General features: G+C 34.5%; 1 protein-coding gene across 2 annotated transcripts in view; it reads left to right on the top strand.

Annotated features, from left to right (window-relative positions):
* Positions 1–25,614, top strand: part of DISP1 (dispatched RND transporter family member 1) — a 253,315-nt gene that overhangs the window by 167,544 nt on the left and 60,157 nt on the right. For both annotated transcript variants that reach the window (XM_023502005.2, XM_023502007.2), the window contains one exon: positions 16,902–17,416. In XM_023502005.2, the coding sequence (XP_023357773.1) occupies positions 16,917–17,416 (500 nt within the window). In that variant the 5' untranslated portion in view covers positions 16,902–16,916. The remainder of the gene's footprint in view (positions 1–16,901; positions 17,417–25,614) is intronic.

Genomic DNA, 25,614 nt, shown 5'->3' with positions numbered 1-25,614 from the left:
TTTGCTATAGGACACCATGATTATTATTCTTTTTAAACAAATGGATTTATCCTATATTGTAATCTAACGCAAACCAAGTTTTTCAAATGAATATACCTATGAAAGTCCTACATGAAATTTGTAGGAGACAGATAAATTCTGTTTATGCAAACAGTTATATCATATTTTCTTTTAGTTTTGTTTGCTGTTTTTTAGTTCTCTAAGGTAGTGAGAGTTTCACTGAAGTGCTAAAGTAATTTTGGGCAAGACCCCAGCTCAGAGAGGGAGCTATAGGTTTGACACAAGGACCATGTGGAAGTGTAGATCTTATAAATGTGTAACTCTTTGCAGCAGATCCCATTGCAGGAAATATTCAGTCATGGACACTTAAGGTAAAATAAGATTCTTAACAGATTAGCCTTTTGGAAGAGGAAAAAGAAAAAAAAAATCTTATATTTGCTGTGAAGTTAAAAAAAAAAAAGGCTCATTTGTTCATTAAATCTTAATCGACTTAAAAAACTATCATTTAAATCAAACTATTATTCTGGCTTACATATTCAATGATACCAGAAATCCATTCACTAACTGAGTACACAGTTGGTACTAATTTAAGAATATTTTGTTTAATGAAAAACAAATCCAATTAATTGGAAATAAATACAATTTGTTCAGCTTTGTAAGCCAACAAGAATCATACAAACAAGACACAGGAAATTCATTTAATGAATGAGCATTAAAATGAGATGTATATAATTTCAGCAGAAATTAACAAAAAGTTTATTAAATTTGTTCCTGAGCTTGTGAAGAGTTTAACTTAACAATTTAAAGTTGATTTTTTAAAAAAAATCATCTTAAACTTGATACCTTCTTAAGAAGATGTCTGTCAAATTAACAAGGATGACCTTATTTAGGTTACCTACAAACACCTACATTTCCATAGACTTTGCAAAAAGTGATACACTTGAAGATTTATTTGCAAGTCTTTGGGCAGCAGGGCATGGCCCATCAGGGGAGTTGCTCTATCGAAATTTCATTTGTTATTTCTAAAACTTCACAAAACAGCAGGGAGTAAGTGCCTGGTATTTGATACTTGGCGTTTGTGGGAAAAGGCTAGATAATTCTTAATGTAGTATTTAAAAACAACACACCACCACCAAAGTCAAACAGCTTTTAAGTGCTTTATGGTGATTGATCTCAGTTTTTGGCTTCAGGAGAGACATCTTAAAAATTCTTTCACATCCCATTGATTGCCTGCCAATATGTGGGAATAGAATTTTCTTAGTTTGATTTGCACTCTCCCCCTCCCACAGTGCTCTTTCCTTTGAGTCTCTAATTATTAAGTCTTTGTGATGTTTGAGGTATTACAAATCTGTAGAAATGGTGGGCATGCTTGTGATCTGTTCAGGAACATTAGTGAAGCTCAGTAATGTGATCTTATTGCTTCTCCTGAAAAAGAGAGATGGAGTGATAGACGTGTTATTTAACTGTAAAAATTTACGCATTTTATAATTCTAGTTAAGGCAAAATAGCTTCAGATGAAAATTTATGGCCTGGAGAGAGAACTGTCACTTTTTGAGAGTCCTGTTTATTACCACAGCATCAAATGGCCTTTATTTGGCACAGATCTGAGGGAAGATAATGGTCTGGGTGTCTGGAAGCTGTCTGTGACCTTAGGATTAAAAGGTTTAAGATGTATTAAAATACAATTAGGAGTTTCAATTTTTTTTTGTACTAAATTTGGGAGAACATATTTTTATGGAAGTGTTTTTAAACATCCCATTTAGGAATTGAATAGAGGCTGGGGATATAATTTTTCATGAGTGGCCAAATAAACTAATTAGTCAAATTAGCTGTTTCCTAAACTCTCTTCCCAACTTTTATAAATAATTGAGGCTATGTGACAGCTTCTTCCAAATTTCCACTACATCACTGCAAATGAATTTTGCTCTGATGTCAGTCTAACTGCAAACGTTTGACCACATATTCTTTCTTGAGCTGATGTTATGTTAAGCTTTTCTTCGCTCTCTTCCCTAATCCGTCCAACATTAAAGCACAGGAAACTTTTTTAACTTGCAGCCAAAGAAACAGGTGAAGTTAATCCAAATGCTAAAACACATACAATTTAACAAACCAAATCCAAATTTTTCATTACATGCTGCAACCTTCCTGTTTCAGGCATCATTTCTGGGGTGCTTAACATTTGAGGTGTCAGCTGCTAGCTTGGTGTAAACTGTTCGGCATTAATTATACAAATTATAGATTGTTCCCCCTTCTCCTCTTTTTACTGACATGCCTTCTCCCCTCCTTTTTTCTTTTCAGTAGTCTTTTCCGGAACCAATACAAGACTTTAAGTATTTCAAAAGATTTAAATACCTACTCAAATTATATTTCTGTTCTGTTCAGTTGTGTGTGATTCTTCATGAAACTATTTGAGGTTTTCTTGGTAAAGATACTAGAGTAGTTTGCCTTTTCCTTCCCCAGCTCATTTTACAGATGAGTAACTGAGGTAAGCTGAGTTAGGTCAAGACTTGTCAAGGGTCACACAGCTAGTAAGTGAAGTGAGATTTCCTGACTCCTAGATTGGCACTCGGTGGCATTGTGCCACTTAGCTCCAAATTATACTAGTGCTTTTAAATTTCTTTAAGCAATACTTGAAACACTCAATAGAAGAAAGCATTTCTACTTTTCATTTGGAATTGTAGTTTTTAGTTATTTTTAATGTATGTATTACATAAATGCTATTCAAATTAACATGAGCCCTCAGAGAATTAGTTTTTAAAAAAAAGTTAGCTGACTGAGTCAGATTTGGAAGTATCGGAATATTCATAAAAACAGAAGACCCACTTGCAGCAATACGCTTTTTCCCCTCAGGATATTAATGTTTACCTTAGTTAGGTACATTGCCTAGTATAATATTGATTAAGTGATAAAAATTATTTAGCCTGCTAATTTTGAATGAAATATTTAAAAATATTGGTAAGACTACATTAATTTTCACTATATGCAATGTTAATACTGCCCTTGAAAAATCCTTTTAGGGGATGTTTCTGTTAATTTTGAGAGATACGCAATCACTTATCCAAGTATTTTCAAATACATGTTTAAAAACTAGCTTTCTAAGGAAAAAATGTACTTTAAAGTTTAATCTGCATTAGTAACATTTTCACCATCACTTTCTTAAATGTATTGTTGGTGGTGGTGGTCCTTAATTCTCAATTATATCTCAGAGTGATGTCTTGACTTGATTTGGGTGCAAATTGGATTTAAGTGAGGTAGAGGTGTAGAAAGTTGTCAGCTTCATTCTCTCTTCCAGGATTATCAAAATGCTATGGCAGGACAAAGTGAAGATGACTGGTGATGGTCAAGGATGCAGTGGATAACCTTAGTGTTTTGGATGTCTGAACATCCACAATATCTGCTTCAGCCATCTTCATGGCTATTTGAACAAATTGTTCTCCTCCATCTATTCCACTAGAGGAATAGGTAGGATAGACAACCTGCCTTCTCTCCCCAATTTGTTAACAGGTTTGAGGCTTGTCAGTTACCCTCAATATGATTTAGAGTGGTGTGGCTACTGCACATACTACAGCTTCCAGGAGCCACTACCTACAAAAACATAAATGAAGTCTTGATTTATAGTTATTTTCCACTTTCCAACTTGTAAGTGCTCACACTAAAAACTTAACAGTTGGCTCTTCACTTGACTCCAACAAGCCACTGTGACTATCACTTATCTTAGACTTAGAAGGACCCACTTAATTTTCAACCAAAATTTCTCTTATTTTACATTCATCAGCTCATTCTTGTTGGAGATGGTAAAATAGAAAGAAAACAAAATGTGGAAATTGATGTTTATTGATGTTTTGGTACATAGACTGATACATAGAAATTCTTCCCTTTAAGAGTTTATGCTCCATTTTCTGGCATTTTTACATACCTAGTCATGTGAGAATTACATATATGACGATTGATAATATGAGATGAATATATGTATTATATATTCACAACAGCCTCTCTTAATTTCCATATGGCCTGCATACTTTGACTTTACTATTGTCTTTAGATTTGCAACAACTAAATATGATTGCAGTCATATGCAGGTGTAGATGCAGATGCCATCACATGCAGATACAGAAAAATGCATCAAAATACCTTTCTGAGACTAGTTCAACTTAACAAAATAAACTCATTTACTTTCTTTCTTTTTTCTTTCTGTTCTGAAGAAATCTGGGATATAAAATCTCTCTCTGGATATTTGTTTAAAATCAATATTTTTAAAGAATTCCTAGAATATTCGAAAAAGATTTTGATTTTCCAGTACTGTTGGTTAGTTCTTATATCAAGATTAGATTCATTCTTATATATCTTATATACATTTGTGCTGTGAGAGCTTTTTTAAAGATAGGACTAAGAAATTCTCAGAAAATAATAATGATAATACTTCCTTTAATGATTCCCTAGAACTTTTGTTGTTACCAACATTTTATATATGTAAAATTTACTTCACAATCATTATTTCCACATTCTTAACAGTTGCATAAAAATGTGGTTTTGTTTTTTAAAAAAGCATAGTTTCATTGTATCCTTTGAATGGGTTCACACAAAATTATTTCTGATGAATCATTGCTTTTTGAATTGTTTGTCCTTTGTTCTCCAGAGACTGTGATATCAGGGAGGTGATGCCACAACAAGCAAGTGAATCAGATTTAAGTGAGGGAGGGATGAGCAAAGTCACCTGCCTCACTTTCTCCTCCAGAGCCATCTAGTCTTTTGAATAAGAATAGGATATCTGAATTTGATACAAAATAATTTTTTTGGAGTCTGAGAGACTTTGAAAAATACATGAATCTCTGGATACTTTAGGGGAGATATTTAAGCATAATTCCAGGCAGAATTTCAGAACTTCAGAGTCAAACAAAAAAAAAATCACCACACACCACTTTGGCAATCTTTAAGATCAAATTTAAGTTTTTCATGAAAAATTGTATGAAAATAGTAGATGGTACCAAAAGTTGTAATTGAAATAATTCATGGTTATGCAATCATTAATGAAGCATCTATTTCTTTAGTTTGGGGAAGGAGAATGAAGGTCCCCAGTATGCAAATGAATTCCATAGCTAATCAATAAATAAGTTGTTTTCTCATAGAATAATGTGTGCATAGCCCCTAAATCCCACTCAATTTACAAGGTCACTGAAAGGAAAAGATTTTTCCCACAATATGGTCTAATGGAAAGAGTGCTAGATTTGATATTAAATGATCTGAATTCAAATACTGTCTCTGCTGCTTATTATCTATGACTGAGCTAATCCTACAATATTTCTGCCTTTTAATTCTTTCTTTATTAAATGAGTGGTTCGGATAGAAAGACCTCTTCCAACTTTAAATCAGTGATTGCATAGTGCCTAGGAAAGAAATGAAGACTATGGATTTCTTCTTTAATCTATTTTTGTAGAAAATATTTTTGGTATATCATGGAGCAGGAGATACTAGATTTTAAGGATTTGATAGAAACCTGTTAATTGCTCAGTCAACCTTCCAAGCAAATAGCATCAGGTGGAAAGAAAAGTCAATGAAAGTTCCAGTCACAATTGTAGCAGCAGCAGCAGCAGAAACAACAGTAAGGATAGGAGAGCTATGAGGGACCCCTAGCTCCTGAAACTGCCCCTGCATATCTCTCAGGGTGTTAGCTTCCTTTTTATTCATAGGAACCCCAGATTTTAATTTGTATAATTGGAGGGTAAATATGGTATATTTGTGTTTCTACTCTTACCACAGAACCACCCAAAATGGAGGGCCTCTCTACTAGCAGAGTGTGAAGGCACTAGAAAATGCCTTCCATTTCTCTAGATTATCAGAGAGAGGGAAAGACCCCTGTAAGAATAGAAGTGCTTCAAAGGGAAAACAAAATGGAAAAGAAAGAATCTGAAGAAGCAGAGGGTAATTCCAACACATGGCTGGAGGTTGGAGGGTCAAAGAAATGAAGAAAAAAAGGAATGAAGAAGGATCAAAGAACCTGTGAAGCTATTTAATAGCAATAAAAGTCTTTCATTGTGGTGGAAGTTGTACCCTTTGACAAGGAAATAGCCTTTTGTGCCCCAAGAAATCTACAGGTACTGCCAAGAGAGAAAAGATCAAGTCATGGTCAAGTTTTTTTTGTTTTGTTTTGTTTTGTTTTGTTTTGTTTTGTTTTGTTTTGTTTTGTTTTGTTTTGTTTTGTTTTGTTTTGTTTTTATGTTATGGGGTGCTGAGATGGCCATGTGTTATTGATCTGACCTCCCTTCCCCCATTTCAGCTTACTCTTCTTGCCCATTTTTAAGGGGAAAAAGAATGTTGAAAACTATTTTTGCATGTATTTTGAAAATAGTTATTTAAAAAAAAAAAAAAGGCCAAACTCTCCCACTACCTCTCCATTTGTTCTGATCTATATATTCCCACTGGATCTCGATGGTTCTGGAGAATGGAGTGAGGTGACTTTGCACAGCCCTCCCAAACTTAAATCCAATTCACTTGCAAGTCAAAACATCACTTTCCTGATGACATTGGTCCTATTCCAGAACAAAGGATAAATAACAAGTACATACCCATTTAATAAAAGCAAGACTTCTTTGTTTTTCTGTTAACATATTGCTAGTCCCTATCAAATTATGGTATATAATATTTTAAAATTATAACAACAGTAGGTCCCAGCCTAAGCTTTACTTGGTCATTATTTGGGTTTTGATGGTTCTGAGTGTAAATAGTAATTGTTTCTATTTTGGCCAGAAACCCTGAAGATCTTCCTATCCAGATTGGGCACATAGTACAGACAAAATGTTAACTGTATTTAGTGAGCAGCTGATTTTTCTGACTAAAAAGATTCAGTCTGATCATTATTCAAAAATCGGGTAAATCCTTTTTTTGAAATGCTTGCTTTATGATAGGCATCTGAGAGCTATACAAAAACTCAATATATAAGTTCTTGATTTGGTGTTAGACAACATCTTTCCATGTTATTTTTTTCATTATGACTAATGAATTAGTATTCCATAAAACATGCATTATAAAACAGTTATTGACAAAAAACCTCACAGTCTGAAACTGTCAAAGCACTTAGGACATAAAATGCCAGCTGAATAGGTGAAATTTGAGATTTGAGCTTATGAACTTTTGACATTTTGATATTGACATATTATATTTATGAAAGGCAGGAAATTCACTAAAAATAGCTTGCTTTAGGGATTTAAAGACAGATCTTAAAGAAGAGCTTTCTTTTGGCAAGTTACATATATTTTATTACTCTAGGGAAAATAAGTTATTTAAACAGATTTTTTTTAAAACTATTCATTTTCTTTTCCAAATTTATTTTAGATACCTTCCAACTATCTACATTTATACATATAGCAAAGTGGTAATATTTGTTGATTTTTTTTTAAGTCTGGCCTCATATACTTATTAGTTGTGTTATCATTCTAGACAAGTCATTTAACCTCTGTCTGCTTCAGTTTTCTCATTTGTATAAGGAGGATAATAACAGAACAGTTGTGAGCATCAAATGAGATGATATTTGTAAAGCACTTTGCAAATCTTAAAGTATTGTGTAAATGCTATATATTATTATTGTTGTTGTTTTTATTATAATTTCATAGCCTCCCACCCTCTACTTTCTTTGGTTTGGCATACCTCTTTCTGCCCACTGCATTACAATGTATGTGGTCAGTCATTTTAAAGAGCAAAACTTTTTTTGAAGTAACAAACAAATTCTATACAGATTATGTAAATTACAGATGTGTTATATTTTTAGCACAGGTTTTTTTTAATAAAAGCTTTTTATTTTCAAAATACATACAAAGATAGTTTTCAAAATTCACCCTTGCAAAAACTGTGTTCCAAGTTTTTCTCTTTCCCTTTGCCTGACGACCCTCCCATAGATAGCAAACAATGCAACACATGTTAAATATGTGCAATTCTTCTATCTATATTCTACATTTGTCATGCCGCACAAGAAAAATCAGATCCAAAAGAAAAAAATGACAAAACAACAACAAATTATTTAGCATAGGTTTAAATCATTATTTGATTTAGCCTCTGCTTCTTTTTTCCACTTGTTTCTCATTCTAAATGTTCTTCTGGAAGATGAAAATCACTGTCATTTAAGCATTTAGGATGTTTAAAAAAAAATCCTCATTTAGCCCACACATACTTGTCTCACTGTTATTGTCTTGCTTTTATTATTAACATTGTCAAAATTCCCTCTTTATATTTAATCACATCATTTCAGCTTTTACCCATTGGGCAGTTGATAAGGAAGGATTAGAACTCAGCAGAGAGACTGGGGCTGGACATATGAATGTGGGAATCTTTTGCAAAATGTTGGTAAAAGCCTCTGATTCCTGATAAAATCACTACAAAAGGATGTAGAGAGAAAATTAAAGATGGCTTGAGATAGACAGTACCTTCTGACCAGTAGTTAAGGAAGAGGGCATAGATGATTATCCAGCAGAGGAAACTGAGAAGTAGGTACATTGTTAAGTGGAGAGCATAGAGAAAACTCTGAAAACCCAGAGAGGAGAGATTATTCATGAAGGTGGTACAAACAGCAGTGTGGGCCAAAAGGATTAGGGCTCAAAAAAGACCTTTGAATTTAGTGATTTTAAGATATTGCTGATGATGTGGTAGTTAAAGATTTTAGTTGATTAATTATTTCAGAAGACATTGTATAGAATTGAGGAGTGAGAGGGAGTGAATGTAGACTTGTGGTTTAATTTCAGGGAATGGAGGGATTGATTTTGACAAGGATCATATCTAGAGTTAAAAGAGATTTAAGGTTTCACAGATATTAAGTGGTAGACTTTGGAGAAAACACATGATGGTAGAACCCCACATCTCTAACTCCAAACCTAGCTCTTTTTCATTTGCATTTGCCTAAGGTCTGTTTCTGGAAGACAGGATTATAACCCATGTTGTTATTAGTCCAACACTTTTTATCATTAGGGTGAAGGTTCCTTGAATCAATCAATTGCCTCACCCCACTTAAAGTATTACTGTACTCAAATGAGAGTAACTATTGCTCTAATCAATCAAAGGCATTAAAATAAGTGGAGAAAAGTCTTCGATCTGTTTGGAAGGAGTGAAATCCATTGCATGGAATGAAATTATATGGCACAGAAAGTATGCTGGAATGGATTGAGGAGACTCATCCATATCTTGTGGGAACAGGGCAAAAAACAAAACAAAACCAAGGAACTAGTTTGGAACCTGACCATATTTATGGCAGGCCATATTCAGGTGGAAGCAGCTCCAGTAAAACCTGTTAGAGACCCATGCAGTTGCCTAGAATAGCAGTGACTAGTAGACAGAATTTGTGCTTCCAATTTGTAGACATATCAGATCCAGTGAAGAAAGGAAGCAAGCTTCCTTAAGAACTCTACAGGGAGTTCTAATGAAAAATCATGAAAATTCCACTAAAAGAAAAAGATTTCCATCTAATTGAGTCCTGGAAGTTACTCCTTGGCTATGTGGTCTTTAAGCTTGAGCCTACTTTCTCTTGATCATATCTTCCTAACTATTGGGGAGATATTCTGTTTCAGCTACCCCCTTTGTAAATTCTATTTCCAAAATTGTTTGATGACTAATTGTTGAAAGATTGGATATAAACATTGAATAGAATGCTGGATATGAAGTCAGGGAGAACTGAATTCAAATCCCCATCATTTACTGTGTAACTCTGGGCAAATCATTTAACTTCCATTTGTCTCAATTTCCTCAATTGTAAAGTAGGTTGTTTTGAGCATCAAATGAGATATCATATGTAAATATTTAGAATAGAACCAGACACTTAATATGTACTTGATAAGTTTTCCCAGCTTCCCTCCCTCTCTCCCTCCCTCCCTCCCTCCCTCCCTCCCTTCCTTCCTTCCTTCCTTCCTTCCTTCCTTCCTTCCTTCCTTCCCTCTCTCTTTAAGAATACTATCTGCCTATTCTAATACAGGTGGGAGAGCCTGTGTAAAACTTTTGTGTCACAAGTCAAGTTTCATTATTTATTTAATCAAAGTTTTTATATGAGATGAACTCTAAGATCCTTTGTTGCTTGAAAATTCTTGTTCAGTTGGTAATTCTTGGGTTGGGGGCTCTTAAATTATGTATAGTGCAAAACAGCCTTTTCTGAAGTTTTAAAGGAACCTAGAATGTAAGATCTAAGAAGCAATGTTAGCATGATATGAGCAAATAGAAGGTGGAAAGATTAAACATTAACATTTTGAGTGTTACATGGATGGGAGTGGGTGAATTTAATTCAGGTGATCATTACATATTGTGTATGTGGCCAAGAGTCTCATGGAAGAGGATAGCTAGGTGGTGTTGTGGATAGATCACCAGTCCTGGGATCAGGAGACCCTGAGTCCATATCCAGCCTCAGATAATTTCTAGCTATATGATGTTGGGTACTTAACCCTGATTGCCTCAATTTCCCTCCTCCCAAAAAAATCCCTTGGAAGAAATGGAGTTGTTCCTAGAGTCAAGAAAAGATTGAGAAAAGCACTGTGATATAATCTCAAAAATGATATTTACTTGAATCTAAGGTAGACTGTTCAGTATCACAATAGTGCAAGTCATTGTACAATTTACCAAACAATTGTGCTCATTTCACACTCCAGAAAGGTTATGCTTAAGATTCTGCAAACTCAACTATAGGGAAAGCACAGGAGTTTGAAGAAACCATCTAATTCTGCCTCACTGACTACATTAAAAGTTGTGGTTTGTGTATTAACAAAATGTGGCAAATTCTCAGGGATGGGAGTGCCAGATTATTTTACTTGTCTCCTGAAAGAATCTTTTTTATGTCTCTTATGAAGAACCTTAAAAAAGGATCAATTTGGACTGAACATGGAACAACTGATTGTGATAATCAACAGAGATCATTTTTGTAAAGCACTGGGTAAACCTTAAAGTATTCTATAAATGCTAGCTATTGGTCTATCTTCAACTCTGCCTCTCAGAATCCCTGATTTCCTTGATTATCTCACCTACCTTCTATATGACTTTTTATTTATTTGACATATAGTTTGCATTTACTTATCTATAAACTTATCTATTCCATTTGCCTCAATAGAATATAAACTTTTTCAAAACGGACTTTGTTTGGTTTTATCTTAGGATGTAGATACAAGAAATATACAAAGCACTGAATCAATTAATGTGGAATGAATTGATCATTCCCAACCAAGATATTTAGAGGGATGCATTGATAGACCTTTAGATAAACCAGAGTAAATTATGTATAATAGTTGGTATAGTTTATATAAGAATCTTTTTCAGAAGCTCAAACAGAATTGTACTAAATTCACTTTTTAGTACAATGATAATGTGAACTTTTTTGTTAAGTGTTCATATTTAGTATCAGATTTTAATATCCAATAATAATTCTCCAATAGAGATAATTTGGTGAGACACTGTATAGAAAACTGGACCCAGAGTCAAGAAGATTTAATCAAGTCTTCCAGCCTCAGACTATGTAACTCTGGACAAATGACTTAACTTCTGTTTGCCTCAATAGCTTCATCTGTAAAATGATAATAGCACCCATCTTTAATGGTTATTGTGAATATCAAAAAAAGATAAATTTAGAAAGCTTTTTTCAACCTTAAGGTGCTATATAAATGCCATTATTATTCATTATAATAAATAGTTAAAGGATATAAATAAATACTTCTCAAAAGAATTGCAAACTATTAATAACCATGTGAAAGAAAGTTCCAGATCACTATTGATAAGGGATAAACCAGGGGTCTTCAAACTTTTTAAATAGGGGGCCAGTTCATTGTCCCTCAGACTGTTGGAGGGCCAGACGATAATAAAAACAAAAACTATGAACAAATTCCTATGCACACTGCATATGTCTTATTTTGAAGTGAAGAAACAAAACAGGAACAAATACAATATTTAAAGTGAAGTAAAGTTAAATCAACAAACTTACCGGTATTTCAGTGGGAACTATGGGCCTGCTTTTGGCTAATGAGGTTGTCAATGTCTGGTTCCATATTTGTCACTGCTAGTCTTAACAAGTGATGCAAGTGTGCATCCGTTAGTCTTGATCTGGTTGGAGATTTCAAATGTTTCATTCTAGAAAAAGTCTGTTCACAGATATAAGTGCTGCCAAAGATGGTTTCCATTTTGAGTGCATGGTTCCTGAGATGAGGATATGTCTCAGAGGGGAGAGATGCATAGAAATCATGAAGGCTGCTTGACTTGAATGTGTCTTTCAGAGTCACAATTCTGCAGTTCAGCCAGTTCCATTTGGTAAATTGTATCCATATTTTCAATGTCAATAGAAAATGGGTTACGGAAAAGCTGTATGTCCTGTTCATGGAGATGAAGCTCTTTAAATCTAAATTGGAATTCCTTTTGCAATTTTTCCAGTGAATCCACACATGTTTTGTTTGGGAATGCAATCAGCGGTTTTTCCGCTAACAGATTTTGAGTTGTGGGGAGATGGCAGAAGTTTTCTTCCTTCACTTGTTTGATGAGGAGGCCTAATTTTACTTCAAATGCTTTGACATATGACTGCATATCACAGATGAGTTTTCCCTTTCCTTGAAGTTGCATATTGAAATTGTTGAGTAGCTCTGTTACATCTGTCAGAAAGGCAAGGTGCCATTTCCATTCTGCATCATTGAAGTCTGGTACTTCTTTGTTTTTTGAAAGTAGAAAAGTTGTAATCTGTGGAAGTAAGTCATAGAAACGTTTCAAAACTCTTCTTCAACTCAGCCAATGTGTGATATAGAACATCTTCATACTCAAAATTTAACTCAGACAGAAATTCCTGAAATTGTCCGTGATTTAGTACATTAGCTCTAATTAAGTTAATACAAGATACCACAGTTTTAATAACAGAGTCCCACTTCAGAGATTTACTACACAGCGCTTGTCGGTGGATGAGGCAGTGTATGGCTATTGGACGAGAATGGTTATGCTTGTCCATCTCTTGGTTAATGCGAGCAATTACTCCTTTCTTAGACCCCACCATACTAGGAGTACCATCAGTTGTCATGCTGACTAGTTTAGTCCAGTCCAGCTCCAGACTATTCATAGTTTGGCAAACCTTTCATAGATATCCTCTCCTGTAGTTGTTCCTTTGATGCTTTGCAGTGCAGCAAGCTCTTCTATGACTTCAAAATAATCATTCGTCCCACGAATAAAAATTAGAAGTTGTGCAGAATCACGAACATCATTGCTTTCGTTAAGTGCCAAGGAAAAATATGAAATTTTTTTTATGGAGTTTTGCTGATGCAAATTGTCTCCCATTTCTTCAGTCCTCCGTGTAATTGTAGGTCCTGAAAGACTCACTGTACTTAATAAATCGGCCTTCTCTGGACACATCTCTTTGGCAACAGAAAGAAGGCCTTCTTTAACAAATTTTCCCTCCATGAATGGTCTGCCAGTGCGTGCTATTAGCTTGGGAACTTGAAAACTTGCTTGCAGTGATGAAATATTTAGCTGCTTCTGCTTCACAAAAGTATTTTGCTGAGTTGTCAATATATTTTTCAGTTTTAATATTTTATCTTTTCTCACTTCTCCAACCAAACAATTATATTTAACTTTATGTTGAGTTTCATAGTGTCCATGCAAATTATATTCTTTGAACACAGACACTATATTCTGCCATATCAGACATACAGCTCTTTCCTTGTACTGCATGAAAAAGTAATCATAAGTCCACTGTTCTTTGAATATCCTACACTCCGAGTCAATTTTTCTTTTTCTTGACATCATTATTTCCTAGGGATTCCAAATATACATCCCCTGCGCCTGTCTGTTATAGTGGCTGCCGTTACTGTACAAGGCCGCAGGCCGCCATTTTCCGTCTTCTGCATCTCTCTCCCTTACCCACACCACACACCCTGGCCTGGGAATGCCCTCACCTTGGTATCGCCTCACATTCTGTCTCCACTGCCTCAGCCCAGTGCCGGAAGTGTGCATTGCTAACAGGAGTCTAGGTCGAACGTCACTTCCAGTCTGATTTTGACATAATCTGGCAGGCTGCATAAACGTCCTCAATGGGCCACATCTGGTCCATGGGCCATAGTTTGAGGACCCCTGGGATAAACAAATCAAAACAACTTTAGCGTACATCATTTAAATTGGCAAAGATGACAAAAATGGAAATAGTTTTGGAAGAATTTGTAGGAAGATAAGCACTTGTTGGAGGAACTGTGATCAGTATAACCATTTTGGAAAGCAATCAGGAATTATGTAAATAAAGTGTTTAAGATATCCATGTTTATTGACCTTGAGATTCTCTTACTGAACTAACATCCCAAGTAAGCCAGGAATAAGAATAAAGCCACTATATACACCAAAATATTTATATTAGCCTTTTTTTGTGATAGGAAAGAATTGGAAACAAAATGTATAACCAATGACTAAAGAACTTTTGGTATATGAATGTAATGAAACATTACCCTGGTGTAAGAAATAATGAATGTGATGGATACAGAGAAATATGAACTAATGCAGAGCGAAGAAAACTATAAGTGACTATAACAATATAAATGAAAAGGACAACTACACACATACAAAAAATTAAAAGTGAATGTTGCAAAATTATAAAGAGCAAGAATGCCTTGGGGGGGAAAATATGAGAAGATACTTTCAATTCACCATCTGTGGATTACTGTAGGAGGTCCATGTGCAATATTGTACGTTGTCTGTGTTGAAATTTTTCAGTGTATTAATGGGTCATGTTAATCTTTTCCTTTTCTTTTTCTTTTTTAAATTACAAATATAGTTTGATATGAAACAATTCTTTGAGAGAAGCAGGAGGAAAACTAGGGTGATGTAAGCAACAAAAGACACGAATAAAAACTTCATTTATAAAATTCAAGATATTGAAACAAAATTCACATTTTAATACAATGATTATATGTCTTCTTCCACTATGAATCCAAAATTAATATCAGAGTTTTCATGCCCTATTCTGGTAGCATATTTGCTAGCTTGCTTACAGGCTTCCTGAATTCAGAAGCTTTTGGCTTCTATCTAAAGATGTATAAAATCTGAAATAAAATCTTCTCTATGGGAAAATCATATTTGTTCAAATTATCACAAATAGTTGTAAACCGAAAAGAAGGAATATCTTCCAGTTTTTCCTATAGGTCTTCCACCCAGATGCACCCAGATAAAATTGAGAAAAGTTCAATTCCAATTCCTAAGTCTGAGTTCAAAAAGTTTTATTCTGAAAGCTGTCTATATCAACCTGAAAAAATTCAGTGAAGCTACTACTACTGTAATGTTCTCTATTTTGGTTTTCTTGGCGTCTCTGGGAGCAGCCTTCGTTTCAGTTCAGTAATCACCACATGAGTAGCCAGGGGTTAAAGTCCAAATCCTTTATTTATCTCTTTCAAAGACCTGTCTATTTTACTTGGGGCTTAGCTAGTTTTCTTAGAGGCCTACCTCTCTCCTTGGTTCTGAGAGCTTGAGATCCTGCCACCAGTCCTTTGTCTTCTCTGCTTCTGCCAGCTTCTTTTCTGTGGCTCTCAGTCCTTGCTGTGCTCCACACTGAGTATAAACCAATCATTATATCACTAGGAAAGCATTATTTGTTGTAGGATTAAATCAATGCTAAACTAGATTTAACCATTGTCTCTTCAATTCCACTTAGTACCTTGTTTCAAGTTCTGGTCCATAACATGCTACTATATTTGGTTTAATTTCTTTCTTTAGCCTTCAGATTTGGATCAGGAGACCAAGAATATCACTTTCCCCTTTCTTTCTCTATTATCTGCTTTAAATTAGTGTTGCAGTGAGTTGTTGATTGAGCTTGACCATACTATTAGGAATTCTATTGATAGTTTAGAAAATTCTGATTAGGACCAAAAAATGACAAACTTGCTTAAACTTTAAAAATTCTGCATACTGACCTCTTTTTTCCCATATCCATAAGACTGTGCATTTTATATCTCCTAGAAAATAAGTAAAATGATTTGTGACTGACTAATGCTGACATAGTATGTTTCCTTTGTTATTCTCAGAGTAATAATCCTCAATCCTCTCCCCTCCTCCCTCCTCCCCCCCCCCCCCCCGCCAATTTTTTTAGCTATCAAACGTTTATTTTTAATCTAGTTCTCCTCCACTCCCTCCTTTCCCCTCCCCCCCACCAACTTTTATACCTGGTGGTTCATTAGCCATATTGCTTGGCTTAAGTTGATTATTTCTTTTCTTCAACCTATTTTTAGGGCTTCATTGACTTAGAAGTTGACTCAAACTTTTAGGATGTTTCCTAAAATATCCAGCCTTCCAGGCCCACAAACACACCTCAGACTTTTATCACTTAGAGAAGTGCCTAGCCCATAATAGGTGCTTAATAAATGCTTAATGGTTGATTAATTCCAGGGTGAGTACATGCAGCAAAATTACCCTTCAGCCATCAACACTCATTTTTGTGTGTATTATTTCACAGATGTTTAGGAACTCCTTTGAGCTAGATATAGTTAAGATCAAAACTAAGAAGAAGGGAGGGAGAGGTGAGAAGAGGAGTTAGGAAGGAATAATGTGATCATAGAAAACATGAATGAAGTATTGATGGTGTTAGTCAGGCCAGTAGATCAATTTGTTAATGAGTTATGCTTAATTTTACATCTTTCTATTACTGATTTATTTCTTAAATTTCTTACAGTATTAACTATTTTAAAATATAGGTCTTTCCAGGCAATTAATTTTGTTTATTTTAAACTATATTGTAGGATCCTTGAAGGCAAGGATTTTATTCTGTTTATCTTTATATCTTCCCTAGAATGTAGCACAGTGCCTTGCCAATGTCTGTTGAATGAATCACTGTTTCTATTATGTGTTATTTTCTTGTCCCTAAATGAATTTAAATTTTTGCCCATCTTTCCAGCTTACATATTTCTGAACAAGGACTCATTTTACTTTGTTTTCTTTCATAGTAAAGAAGTTGGAGCATGGCTATGAGCAGTGGAAATAATGATTTCATGGTCCTGAGCAATGGCGACATTATGCCCAACTCCAGTACCCTTACATCTTGCGATGGAGACATTGCAATCCAGCAGCACCCATCCAAAGAAGCACCTAGAACAAAAGTGAGTCCAAATGGATGCCTCCAAGTTAATGGCACAATTAAACCTTCTTTTCTGCCTTTAGACAACCAAAGAACCCCCCAGATGTTATCACAATGCTGCCATCCTTGCCCATACCATCACTCTTTGAATAACCATAGCAGTCACCAAGAGTGCCATTCCCAAGCTGGTCCCACAGCACCATCTCCTGTGGCCTCGTGTTGCATGCAACCACACTCAGAGTATTCTGCATCTCTGTGTCAAAATCATTCACCTGTATATCAGACCGCCTGCTGTCTTCAACCCTCTCCATCATTCTGCCTGCATCATCAGTGGCCTGACCATTTTCAACATCAGCCGGTGCAGCAGCATATAGCCAACCTAAGGTGAGTGTGGTCACTGGTTTGATGGTCCTTTGGTATTCAGCTAAATGTGTGTGTGCATATCTACTTGTATTTACTTCTCCATAAGGTTGAAGAAAACAATTTGAAGAAGAGATTGCGAAGCAATTTTTTTTTTTTTTTTGCAGGTTTGGCCTAGAAAATGTTAAATCTATGTAGAGAATGCAAAACATGAAATTTTACTTTTTATTCTACTGACTTTATCAGTTTTGTTTTGTATTGACCATGAAAATTTCTATTTTGTTTAAAACTCATCGTAAGGAAAATTAAATGTTGAGCAGTTAGATTTAACTTGTCTTTTTCTTCCAGATTACAGTATTTATCTTAGGCAACTGTTTAGTAGTGTAACTGGAAGAAATGCAGTTTTTTCTTAAGATGTCAAAATTATTTGGTGATGGTGGGGGATTATTTTAAATAACTTTGAACTAGAGATTGCCTACATTGTTTCCTCTATTATATTATAAGTCAATGTTCCCCCCACTCTCATCCTCAGTTAAAGTTGAGAGATTGTAAGTGATTGTTAAGGTTTCCAGCCTATGTACCATCTAAGGAGAGAGAAAGGTTGGGGCCTATAAGTTGGAAGAGTCAGAACACTGAATAGGATACAAGGATAATAGGTTAAAGAACCTTGAACTGTAATAATTTTTTTGGGAAGAAAGGTGATACCCCTGTGCAAGATGCTTTACAAACTAATGTTGATTTATTAATGAAATTTATTATGGATTTTACACAATCTTATAACTTCTTATTTATTATCCATTCATATTGTTGTAATGATTGCATTTCAAACTTGTCTTGGACGTTATATTCCTTTTCTGTCTAGAGTTAGCTACTTTTAGGAAAATCTTGGTTTTCTCACCTCTTGGTAGGAGAAATTTGATATAAAATTTGACTAGCTTGGCATACTAAGTTCATTTTGATAGCTTTTTGCTATCCATTTACATGAAATATAATTAATTTTTTTTTTCAGATTTTGTGTGTGTGTATGTGTGTGAGTGTGTGTGTGTGTGTGTGTGTGTGTATGTATTGAGATACCTAATAAGTGATCCTTTAACTTAGATTAAGGTTCCTGCTATTGTTAATAGTGGGCATCCTTAATGAAATGTGAATGTAAAATAAAACTGACGCTGTCATATTTGTTTTATCCATTTCTCATTAAAGAATTTTAGTTTATTTTACATATTTGTATATTGTTGAATTGTAGCTTTCATAATTGATACATATAGCTGTGTGTAGGGGCTAATTAGAAATGATACTGTGTAGACAAATCTGAGAGGTTTAAAAATACTAGCAAAATACTTTTCAATATAGGGAGGCCCTTAATTTATTTCACTTTCTCTCTCCTTGCTCCCCACTCCCTTCCTTGTCTCTGTTAGCTTGAAATGACTTCCTTATGTATAGGTGATATAGGATAAACCTGAGCAATGATAACACATTTTGTAAATTCCAGGTAATTTGTAAAGGCCAAATAGTTTTTCATATGAGAGAGATTTTGGGGGAAAAAAAAAAACTAACAGGAGAAATTAACCTTTAAATTAGAACCAGGCCTCAAAAGTACATAAGAAACCTTTTATCTTTTCACCAGGTTTTGAAAGTATTTGAGGGTATCTGTTTTTTAACTTTAAAAAGTTGATCTGAAAGTATTTATAAATTTACTTCTCAGAACTATTTACCTTATATGATTTGTAAATGTTGTAATTATACACCACACAAAACAATTGCAGTTTATCCACTTTTTTCCCTCATCTCTTTTCACTTGTTCAAATTTGTTTTGCTTTTCAAAAGGTTCATTCTAAAAGATGCCATTAAAAGAGTAAAAAGTCAACTAACATTTTTTTTTAAAGAGCTAATATCATATTTTGAAGCTAATGCCCTTTTAGAGAACTTTGTATAACATTTTAAATCTTTGGGTAATCACCAGTTCTTTCAATATAAGGAGTTGTGTTAAGTTTTTCCAGCCTTAGGCCTAGCATTTGTCAATGATCTAATTTTAAAGGAATGAAAACCTGACATATGCATTTAAGTTTACTGATTATTTTTAAAGAGAGATTGAAAAATACCACATTTCTACAAGCTAAGTTAACAAACTGTGGAGACTAAAATGTTAGGACAGTTTTTCCATAGATTTAGAATTTGGACTTTTGGACAAAATATATGCATCATAAAAGAATTATATATCATCTCTATTTTAAAGATATTATTAGAGAACTTGTTACATGAATTAATTTGTCTCTATGTAACAGTGTTAAGGGAACTGGGACTTTTGCAGTAGACACACATATACACAGATACCATAACTATGTTCTGAAAGTCTTAGTGAAGTTTTAAATTACTAAAGCTAAACTAAATTACTAAAGATTTTTGGGACACCCTTTATATAAACAAAAATTGCTAATAGATTTTATAATTACTAATTCCACGAGAGGTAGAGTGCCAAGCCAAAGGAAAACAAGGCTTGGGATACTCACAAAGCTCTTGTATATTAGAGAAATGGAAGCGTTATAGAGTAATAGTGTAAAAAATTAACTAATAGTAACACTGATAATTGACATTTTATAGAACACTTTGAGACAAAATGCTTTACATAAATATTTCATTTGAGTCTCTCAACAGCCTTGTTAAGTTACTCCAGGTATCATTATCCTCATTCACTCTAGAAAGACTAAGTGACTTCCCATGGTCACTCTGATTTAAAATCAAGGCATTCCTAACTCCAATCAGGACTGGACTTTTTTTTTAACTGTAGCATTGCAATTGTTATTACTTGTCAGTTGTGTGATCCCACAAAGAGGAAGGGGTAAAGGGAGAGGGAGGGAAAGAGAAAGAGACAGAAAGAGAGAGAGAAACAGAGACAGAAAGTTAGAGAGACAGATACACACACAGAGATAGAGAAAGAGACAGACAGGAGAGAGGGAGGGGAGAGAAGAGGGAGAAAAAGAGGGAAAGGAAGAGGAGACAGAGAATACAAAAAGAATGGGTGGTTTGTAATAGAAAAATAAATGGAACTTAATTTGTACCTTGAAGGATGAGCAGGAATAAAGTAGAAAGAAATTATGAGGAGGATAGTATATGAATGAAGGAAGATGAGATTATGCATGTAGAAGACAAATATTAGAACAATTTGGCAGAGGTTTAGCGTAGGGTAGTAGTGGAAAATATATTCTTCATCCTAACTTCACATCTAAAACCCTGTATTGTCTGGTTCTCCAAAAGGCTACATGACCAAATTTTTTATTCTGCAGTGTGTTAGGAAATATTTCTCTGGAACCAGTCATGTTGCCTTTGGCTTTGCTGAAATAAGTTATAAATTATCCATTTGGGGCTTTCTTATTACTATGTTAAAGGTGAAAGGGTAATAGTATTATTGTTCAAATTATTATGGAGTTTTCCATCCAAAAATAGCATTTAAGTTTTCTGACCTAAACTATACTTACCTTTTAATTTGGTGTTGCAAATATTCTTGATTGCAGTACCCTTACCTTCCCCATAAATGGTACCTGGTAATGTAACTAACTCATTATCATGCTAGGAAAACTGTGATATTTTTGGGTACTTGCCAAAGACACTTTTCTCCAAATGTGATTTCATAGACATATGGTCACCTGGGATGCCTCCTGTGGCACACTAGTGGAATTGGAGCTTTAAAGCTTTAAGAGTGCTTTGGTTAGAGACCCAAAGGACTCTCAACCTACCTCAGCCAATATCTACTCCCCTTGCTGCCTTTTTGTACATGGTGATCATATTTATTGCTATGTTTCTTTTCAACCTGTTTTTGATCACTTTCACTTTTTTAATGCTATTTTAATTTCAGAGTCAGTATTCCCAACCCTTTCCTATTTCATCAATTATGTGGTGGTCTTTCTGACTGGGCTTTTTTCTTTTAAAAAATCAGAAGCAAGAATTTTTTTTTATTTTTAAAGGAGAAATTGTAAGCATTTAAGAGTCTTGCCTTTTAATATATTATCCAGGCATGAAATGATAGGAAAACTAATGACTTCTTCTGGGAATGTACAGTTCAGCATCTCCACAAGTCTCCTGTAGTATCATTTCACTTTGATTCATCCTTCTAGCTATCTATCACAATCTTACCTTTCCTGTTGTCCTAAAACCTATATTGTTCTATTTCATTGTAGGATTTGGCTAAACAAAAAACACATAAGAACTTTTATTAGTTGTTTAAGCATGAACATCAGCATTTACAGAAAGACTGTGAGGTCTACTCTTATTCCAACCTGTGAAGCACAATACAAACTCTTTTAATGTTAAGGCTATATGTAGAAAACTGAACTTCCTAATTCTAAGGCTGAAAATAATTTATAGTAAGCATATTTCTCATTAATATCATTGCAACTACTATTTGAGTGTTCACAATGTGCTAATATACCATTTCAAGTTGTAGAAGAGACAGGAAGGAAAGAGGGAGCTAGCTAAAGAAATTAATATAGCTACACTTAGAACTCTCTAAACAAATCAGGTTTTTAAAAGAACTGTAGAAAGAAGTGGGAACAAAAGTAGGTAACTGAGGATGAATAAACAAACAGCACAGTCCTGTAAGATTAGTGTCAAGAATACTAGTCCAGAATCATCAAAAGTGAAGTGCTCCATAAAACTGAGGTTTATCTAGGATGCAGATGACACAGCAGTGGAAGAGATATCCAAATTGTTGGATGGCAGATTCAAGATCCCAAAAGATCTTGAAAGGCCAGAATGATGAACCATATTAAGTAAGTTGTAATTTTATAGAGATAAATATAAAATCCTATACTTAGACCTAGAAAATAGACTTCACACATATGGAAAAGACAGCAACTTTGGTATCAAAAATCTGGAGATTTTAGTGAACTTGGATGAAAAATAAGGCTACACACATACACGCACACGCACACACACATACATACATACATATATATATGATGTCTGTATATCTGTGTGTAACCTCAAAGATTTGTTCTAAGACATATGTTCATCAACATGCATTTCTTAAAGCATTTACATCTTAAAAGTTTTAGGTTGGAATAGTCCAATTTAAACTGAAAAGGAATTCTTCTCTGGGCCATATTCCATCTAGCATTCATAGAAATCATTTTCACTGTCAGAGCTTCATTGGAAACAGTCGAAATTCTCCATCTCTTCTTTTCCCCACCTCCCTACTCCCCAACAAACAAACCAGCAACTGTTTTGAGGTGAATTATAGCTTGAGGGAGGAAAATAATTCGGCCTAAACCAAGAAAAACGAACCTACAAACTTGGAGGGATATTTGGCCACACTGCTTTTTTTCTATGCTTTCTCCTCCTTCTTCTCTTTGTTTTCTTATATTTTTATCCTTTGTTTCTCCAATTCTTCATTTTCTCCTGCTGAGAACCAGCAGTACCTGTGAGTAATGCTTAATCCTAGCTTAATAAATATGTGATTTCTTTATTTCCTTTGGTGGTTTTTTTTTTTTAATATATCCTTATGCCAACTACCATACTCCACAAGAAGAAAGAAGTGGAGAAACTTAGAGGAATTGTGCTTTAGTATTTTTTCCTTTCTTTTTCTTCTTTATACCCTTGGAAAAGGTTAGGGATGGATTAAGCCTGTGATTTCATTGGTGTAGGTAATTCTCAAGTGACCAATTCAGGTTAGTTCTTTCTGTGTAATTAATCCATTTAGAGAGTTGTCTAGAGTACTTCAGGGGTTAAATGACACCCAGCCAACTTCTGTCAGATGCAAAATTTGAATCTAGGTCCTCTGGCTTCTAGGATGAGTTTCTACTACAGGATTTCTCTCTTTCACCTTATCTCTAAATTGAAAAAAAAAGGGTAAGTGGCTATGCAATTTTTTGGGGGGACCTTAGGGATGTAGGATAAATTTTTGTTGTGTTCACTTGTTCAATCATGTCTGACTTTCTGTGACTCCATGAACCATTGCATGCCAGGTCTTTCTATCTTATACCATCTCTCAAAGTCTGTCCAAGCTCATGTTCATTGCTTCCATGACACTGTCTATCCATCTCATCCTTGGCTCATCCCTTTTTTCTTTTGCCTTCAAACTTTCCCAACATTAGGGTTTTTTCCTAATGAATCCCATCTCCTCAATCGCCAAAGTATTTAAACTCCAGCTTCAGCATGTGACCTTCTAGTGAGAGTAGCCTGAATTAATTTCTTTAAGTACTGAGTGATTTGAGCTCCTTCCTCTCAAAAGTCTTCTCCTATGGGTTTGTTTTTTTTTTTAAATAGCATCAAAGTTCATGGGATTTTTTTCTTATGAATCCTCCCAGGAATTTTTTGCAAGCATCCAATGTGGTGATCTCTTTATGAAGGTTCATTTTAGGAGAATTCTTGTAAAATATAGTCTTGATTTCAATGAAACTAATTTATTTTATCTTATTTTATTGTTATTTTTTTTATTAGAGCTTTTTATTTACAAAGCATATGCATGGGTAATTTTTCCAACACTGACTCTTGCAAAACCTTTTGTTCCAAATTTTTCCCTCCTTTCCCCCATTTCTTCCCCTCGCTGGCAGGTAGTCCAATACATGTTAAATATGTGGAAATATATATTTAGATGCAATATATATATATATACATATATATATATACATATATACATATTTATGTAGTTATCTTGTTGTACAAGAAAAATCAGACCAAGAAGGAAGAAAAAGAAAAACTGAGAAAGAAAACAAAATGCAAGCAAATAATAACAGAAAGAGTGAGAATGCTATGTTGTGTTCCATCCTCAGTTCCCAGTCCTTTCTCTGGGTGTAGATGGCTTTCTTTGTCACTGAATAAGTGGAACTAGATTTATTTTTATAGACCTTAACAACAGACAAAATTAATAAAAAGTAATAATGTTTGTAAACTTTAAAAAAATGTTCCAGGCTTTACTTGCCAAGGCAAGTCAGTTGATAGTCAACTGGAATAGATAAATTTTTATTATTGATATTTTCTTAGAGAATTTTCCCTCACAACCATAAAATGGTAGACTCAGGAGTCTGCTGAATCTCAGATTCTGTGTTGCACAGTATATAATATGTTTTCAGAATACTGAACTTAATTGGCCTTGACCTTAATCACAAGTCTCCCTCTCAAGAAAAACCCCAAACCCAAAACATTGCTTCATAAAATTTGAGTGGTTGAAACATTGTGAATTGTAGACAGATGCATTCTTCAGCTATCCTTTTTCTTTTTTCTTTGTACTGCAAGTTATTTGGCAGATGACTAAGAACAAGGGAGAAATTTCATAAAGTTCAAAGGTCTTTTTTTTTTTTTTTTTAAAGCCCTTTTTAGGAGGGCTTGGAGTATCTGCCAAAGAGTGAGGCATAAAAGCAAGACATTGTTATGGAACAGTTCCATCTATGATTCCAGGAAAAGGGTAATTGTTATCGAGTGTACTCTCTTCTCTCTCTCCAGAGCTTAGCCGAATTATTGCTCGTTGTAAATACACAGAAAGGACAAAACTTAACCTTTGGAGATCTTTTCTTGCTGCGGTATTTTAAATAATTTTCATTAAAATGTGACCATTCAGAAGATCTTTTTTACAAAAGCCACACATTTAAACGTGAGTAGCTAGTGGAAAAAGCATTGGAGAACATAAGCTTCTTGGGGGCAGAAACTCTTTTGGTTTGGTCTTTATATTGAATTGTTTGGAGTCAGAAAGTGTGATTCAAATCCTCATACCCATTCAGCTTCCCAGCCTGGAGCCACATATTTGGGTACCTAGATTTGCACTGGTCTTTGTTATTGAGTGATCTTGGAAAAACCATTTCATTTCTCTAGACCTTTTTTCCCTTTGGAGAAATGATGGAGTTTGAACTAGATGCTCTCTAAACTATTTGCCATCTCTGGGTTTATGATTCCACAACAGAATTTTAAGTACCAATTTTCCTCTTATTCATAATTTACAAAACTGAGTTATGTAGAAATATTTTCTGATAATTTTTACTGAACTCTGCTTATTGTAGAAGGATCATTGATTGTCACAGTCTTTTTAGCAATATGTTAAACATACAAGCAATGGTGACATATCTGTTCATGATACCTTTGTCTTTGCACATAATGAACAACTACATACACACACACACACATATATGTGTATGTATATATATACATACATATATGTGTTTCTAGAAAAAAGTATTATGTTGGTGAGAGCTTTATCCAAAGCTTTCAAAATCTTTTGCTGCATTCTTTTCTCTGCA

This window comes from Sarcophilus harrisii, chromosome 4 (genome assembly GCF_902635505.1).
Source record: "Sarcophilus harrisii chromosome 4, mSarHar1.11, whole genome shotgun sequence".
NCBI classification, from domain to species: Eukaryota; Metazoa; Chordata; class Mammalia; order Dasyuromorphia; family Dasyuridae; genus Sarcophilus; species Sarcophilus harrisii.
This window is presented reverse-complemented; position numbering and strand designations above follow the sequence as displayed.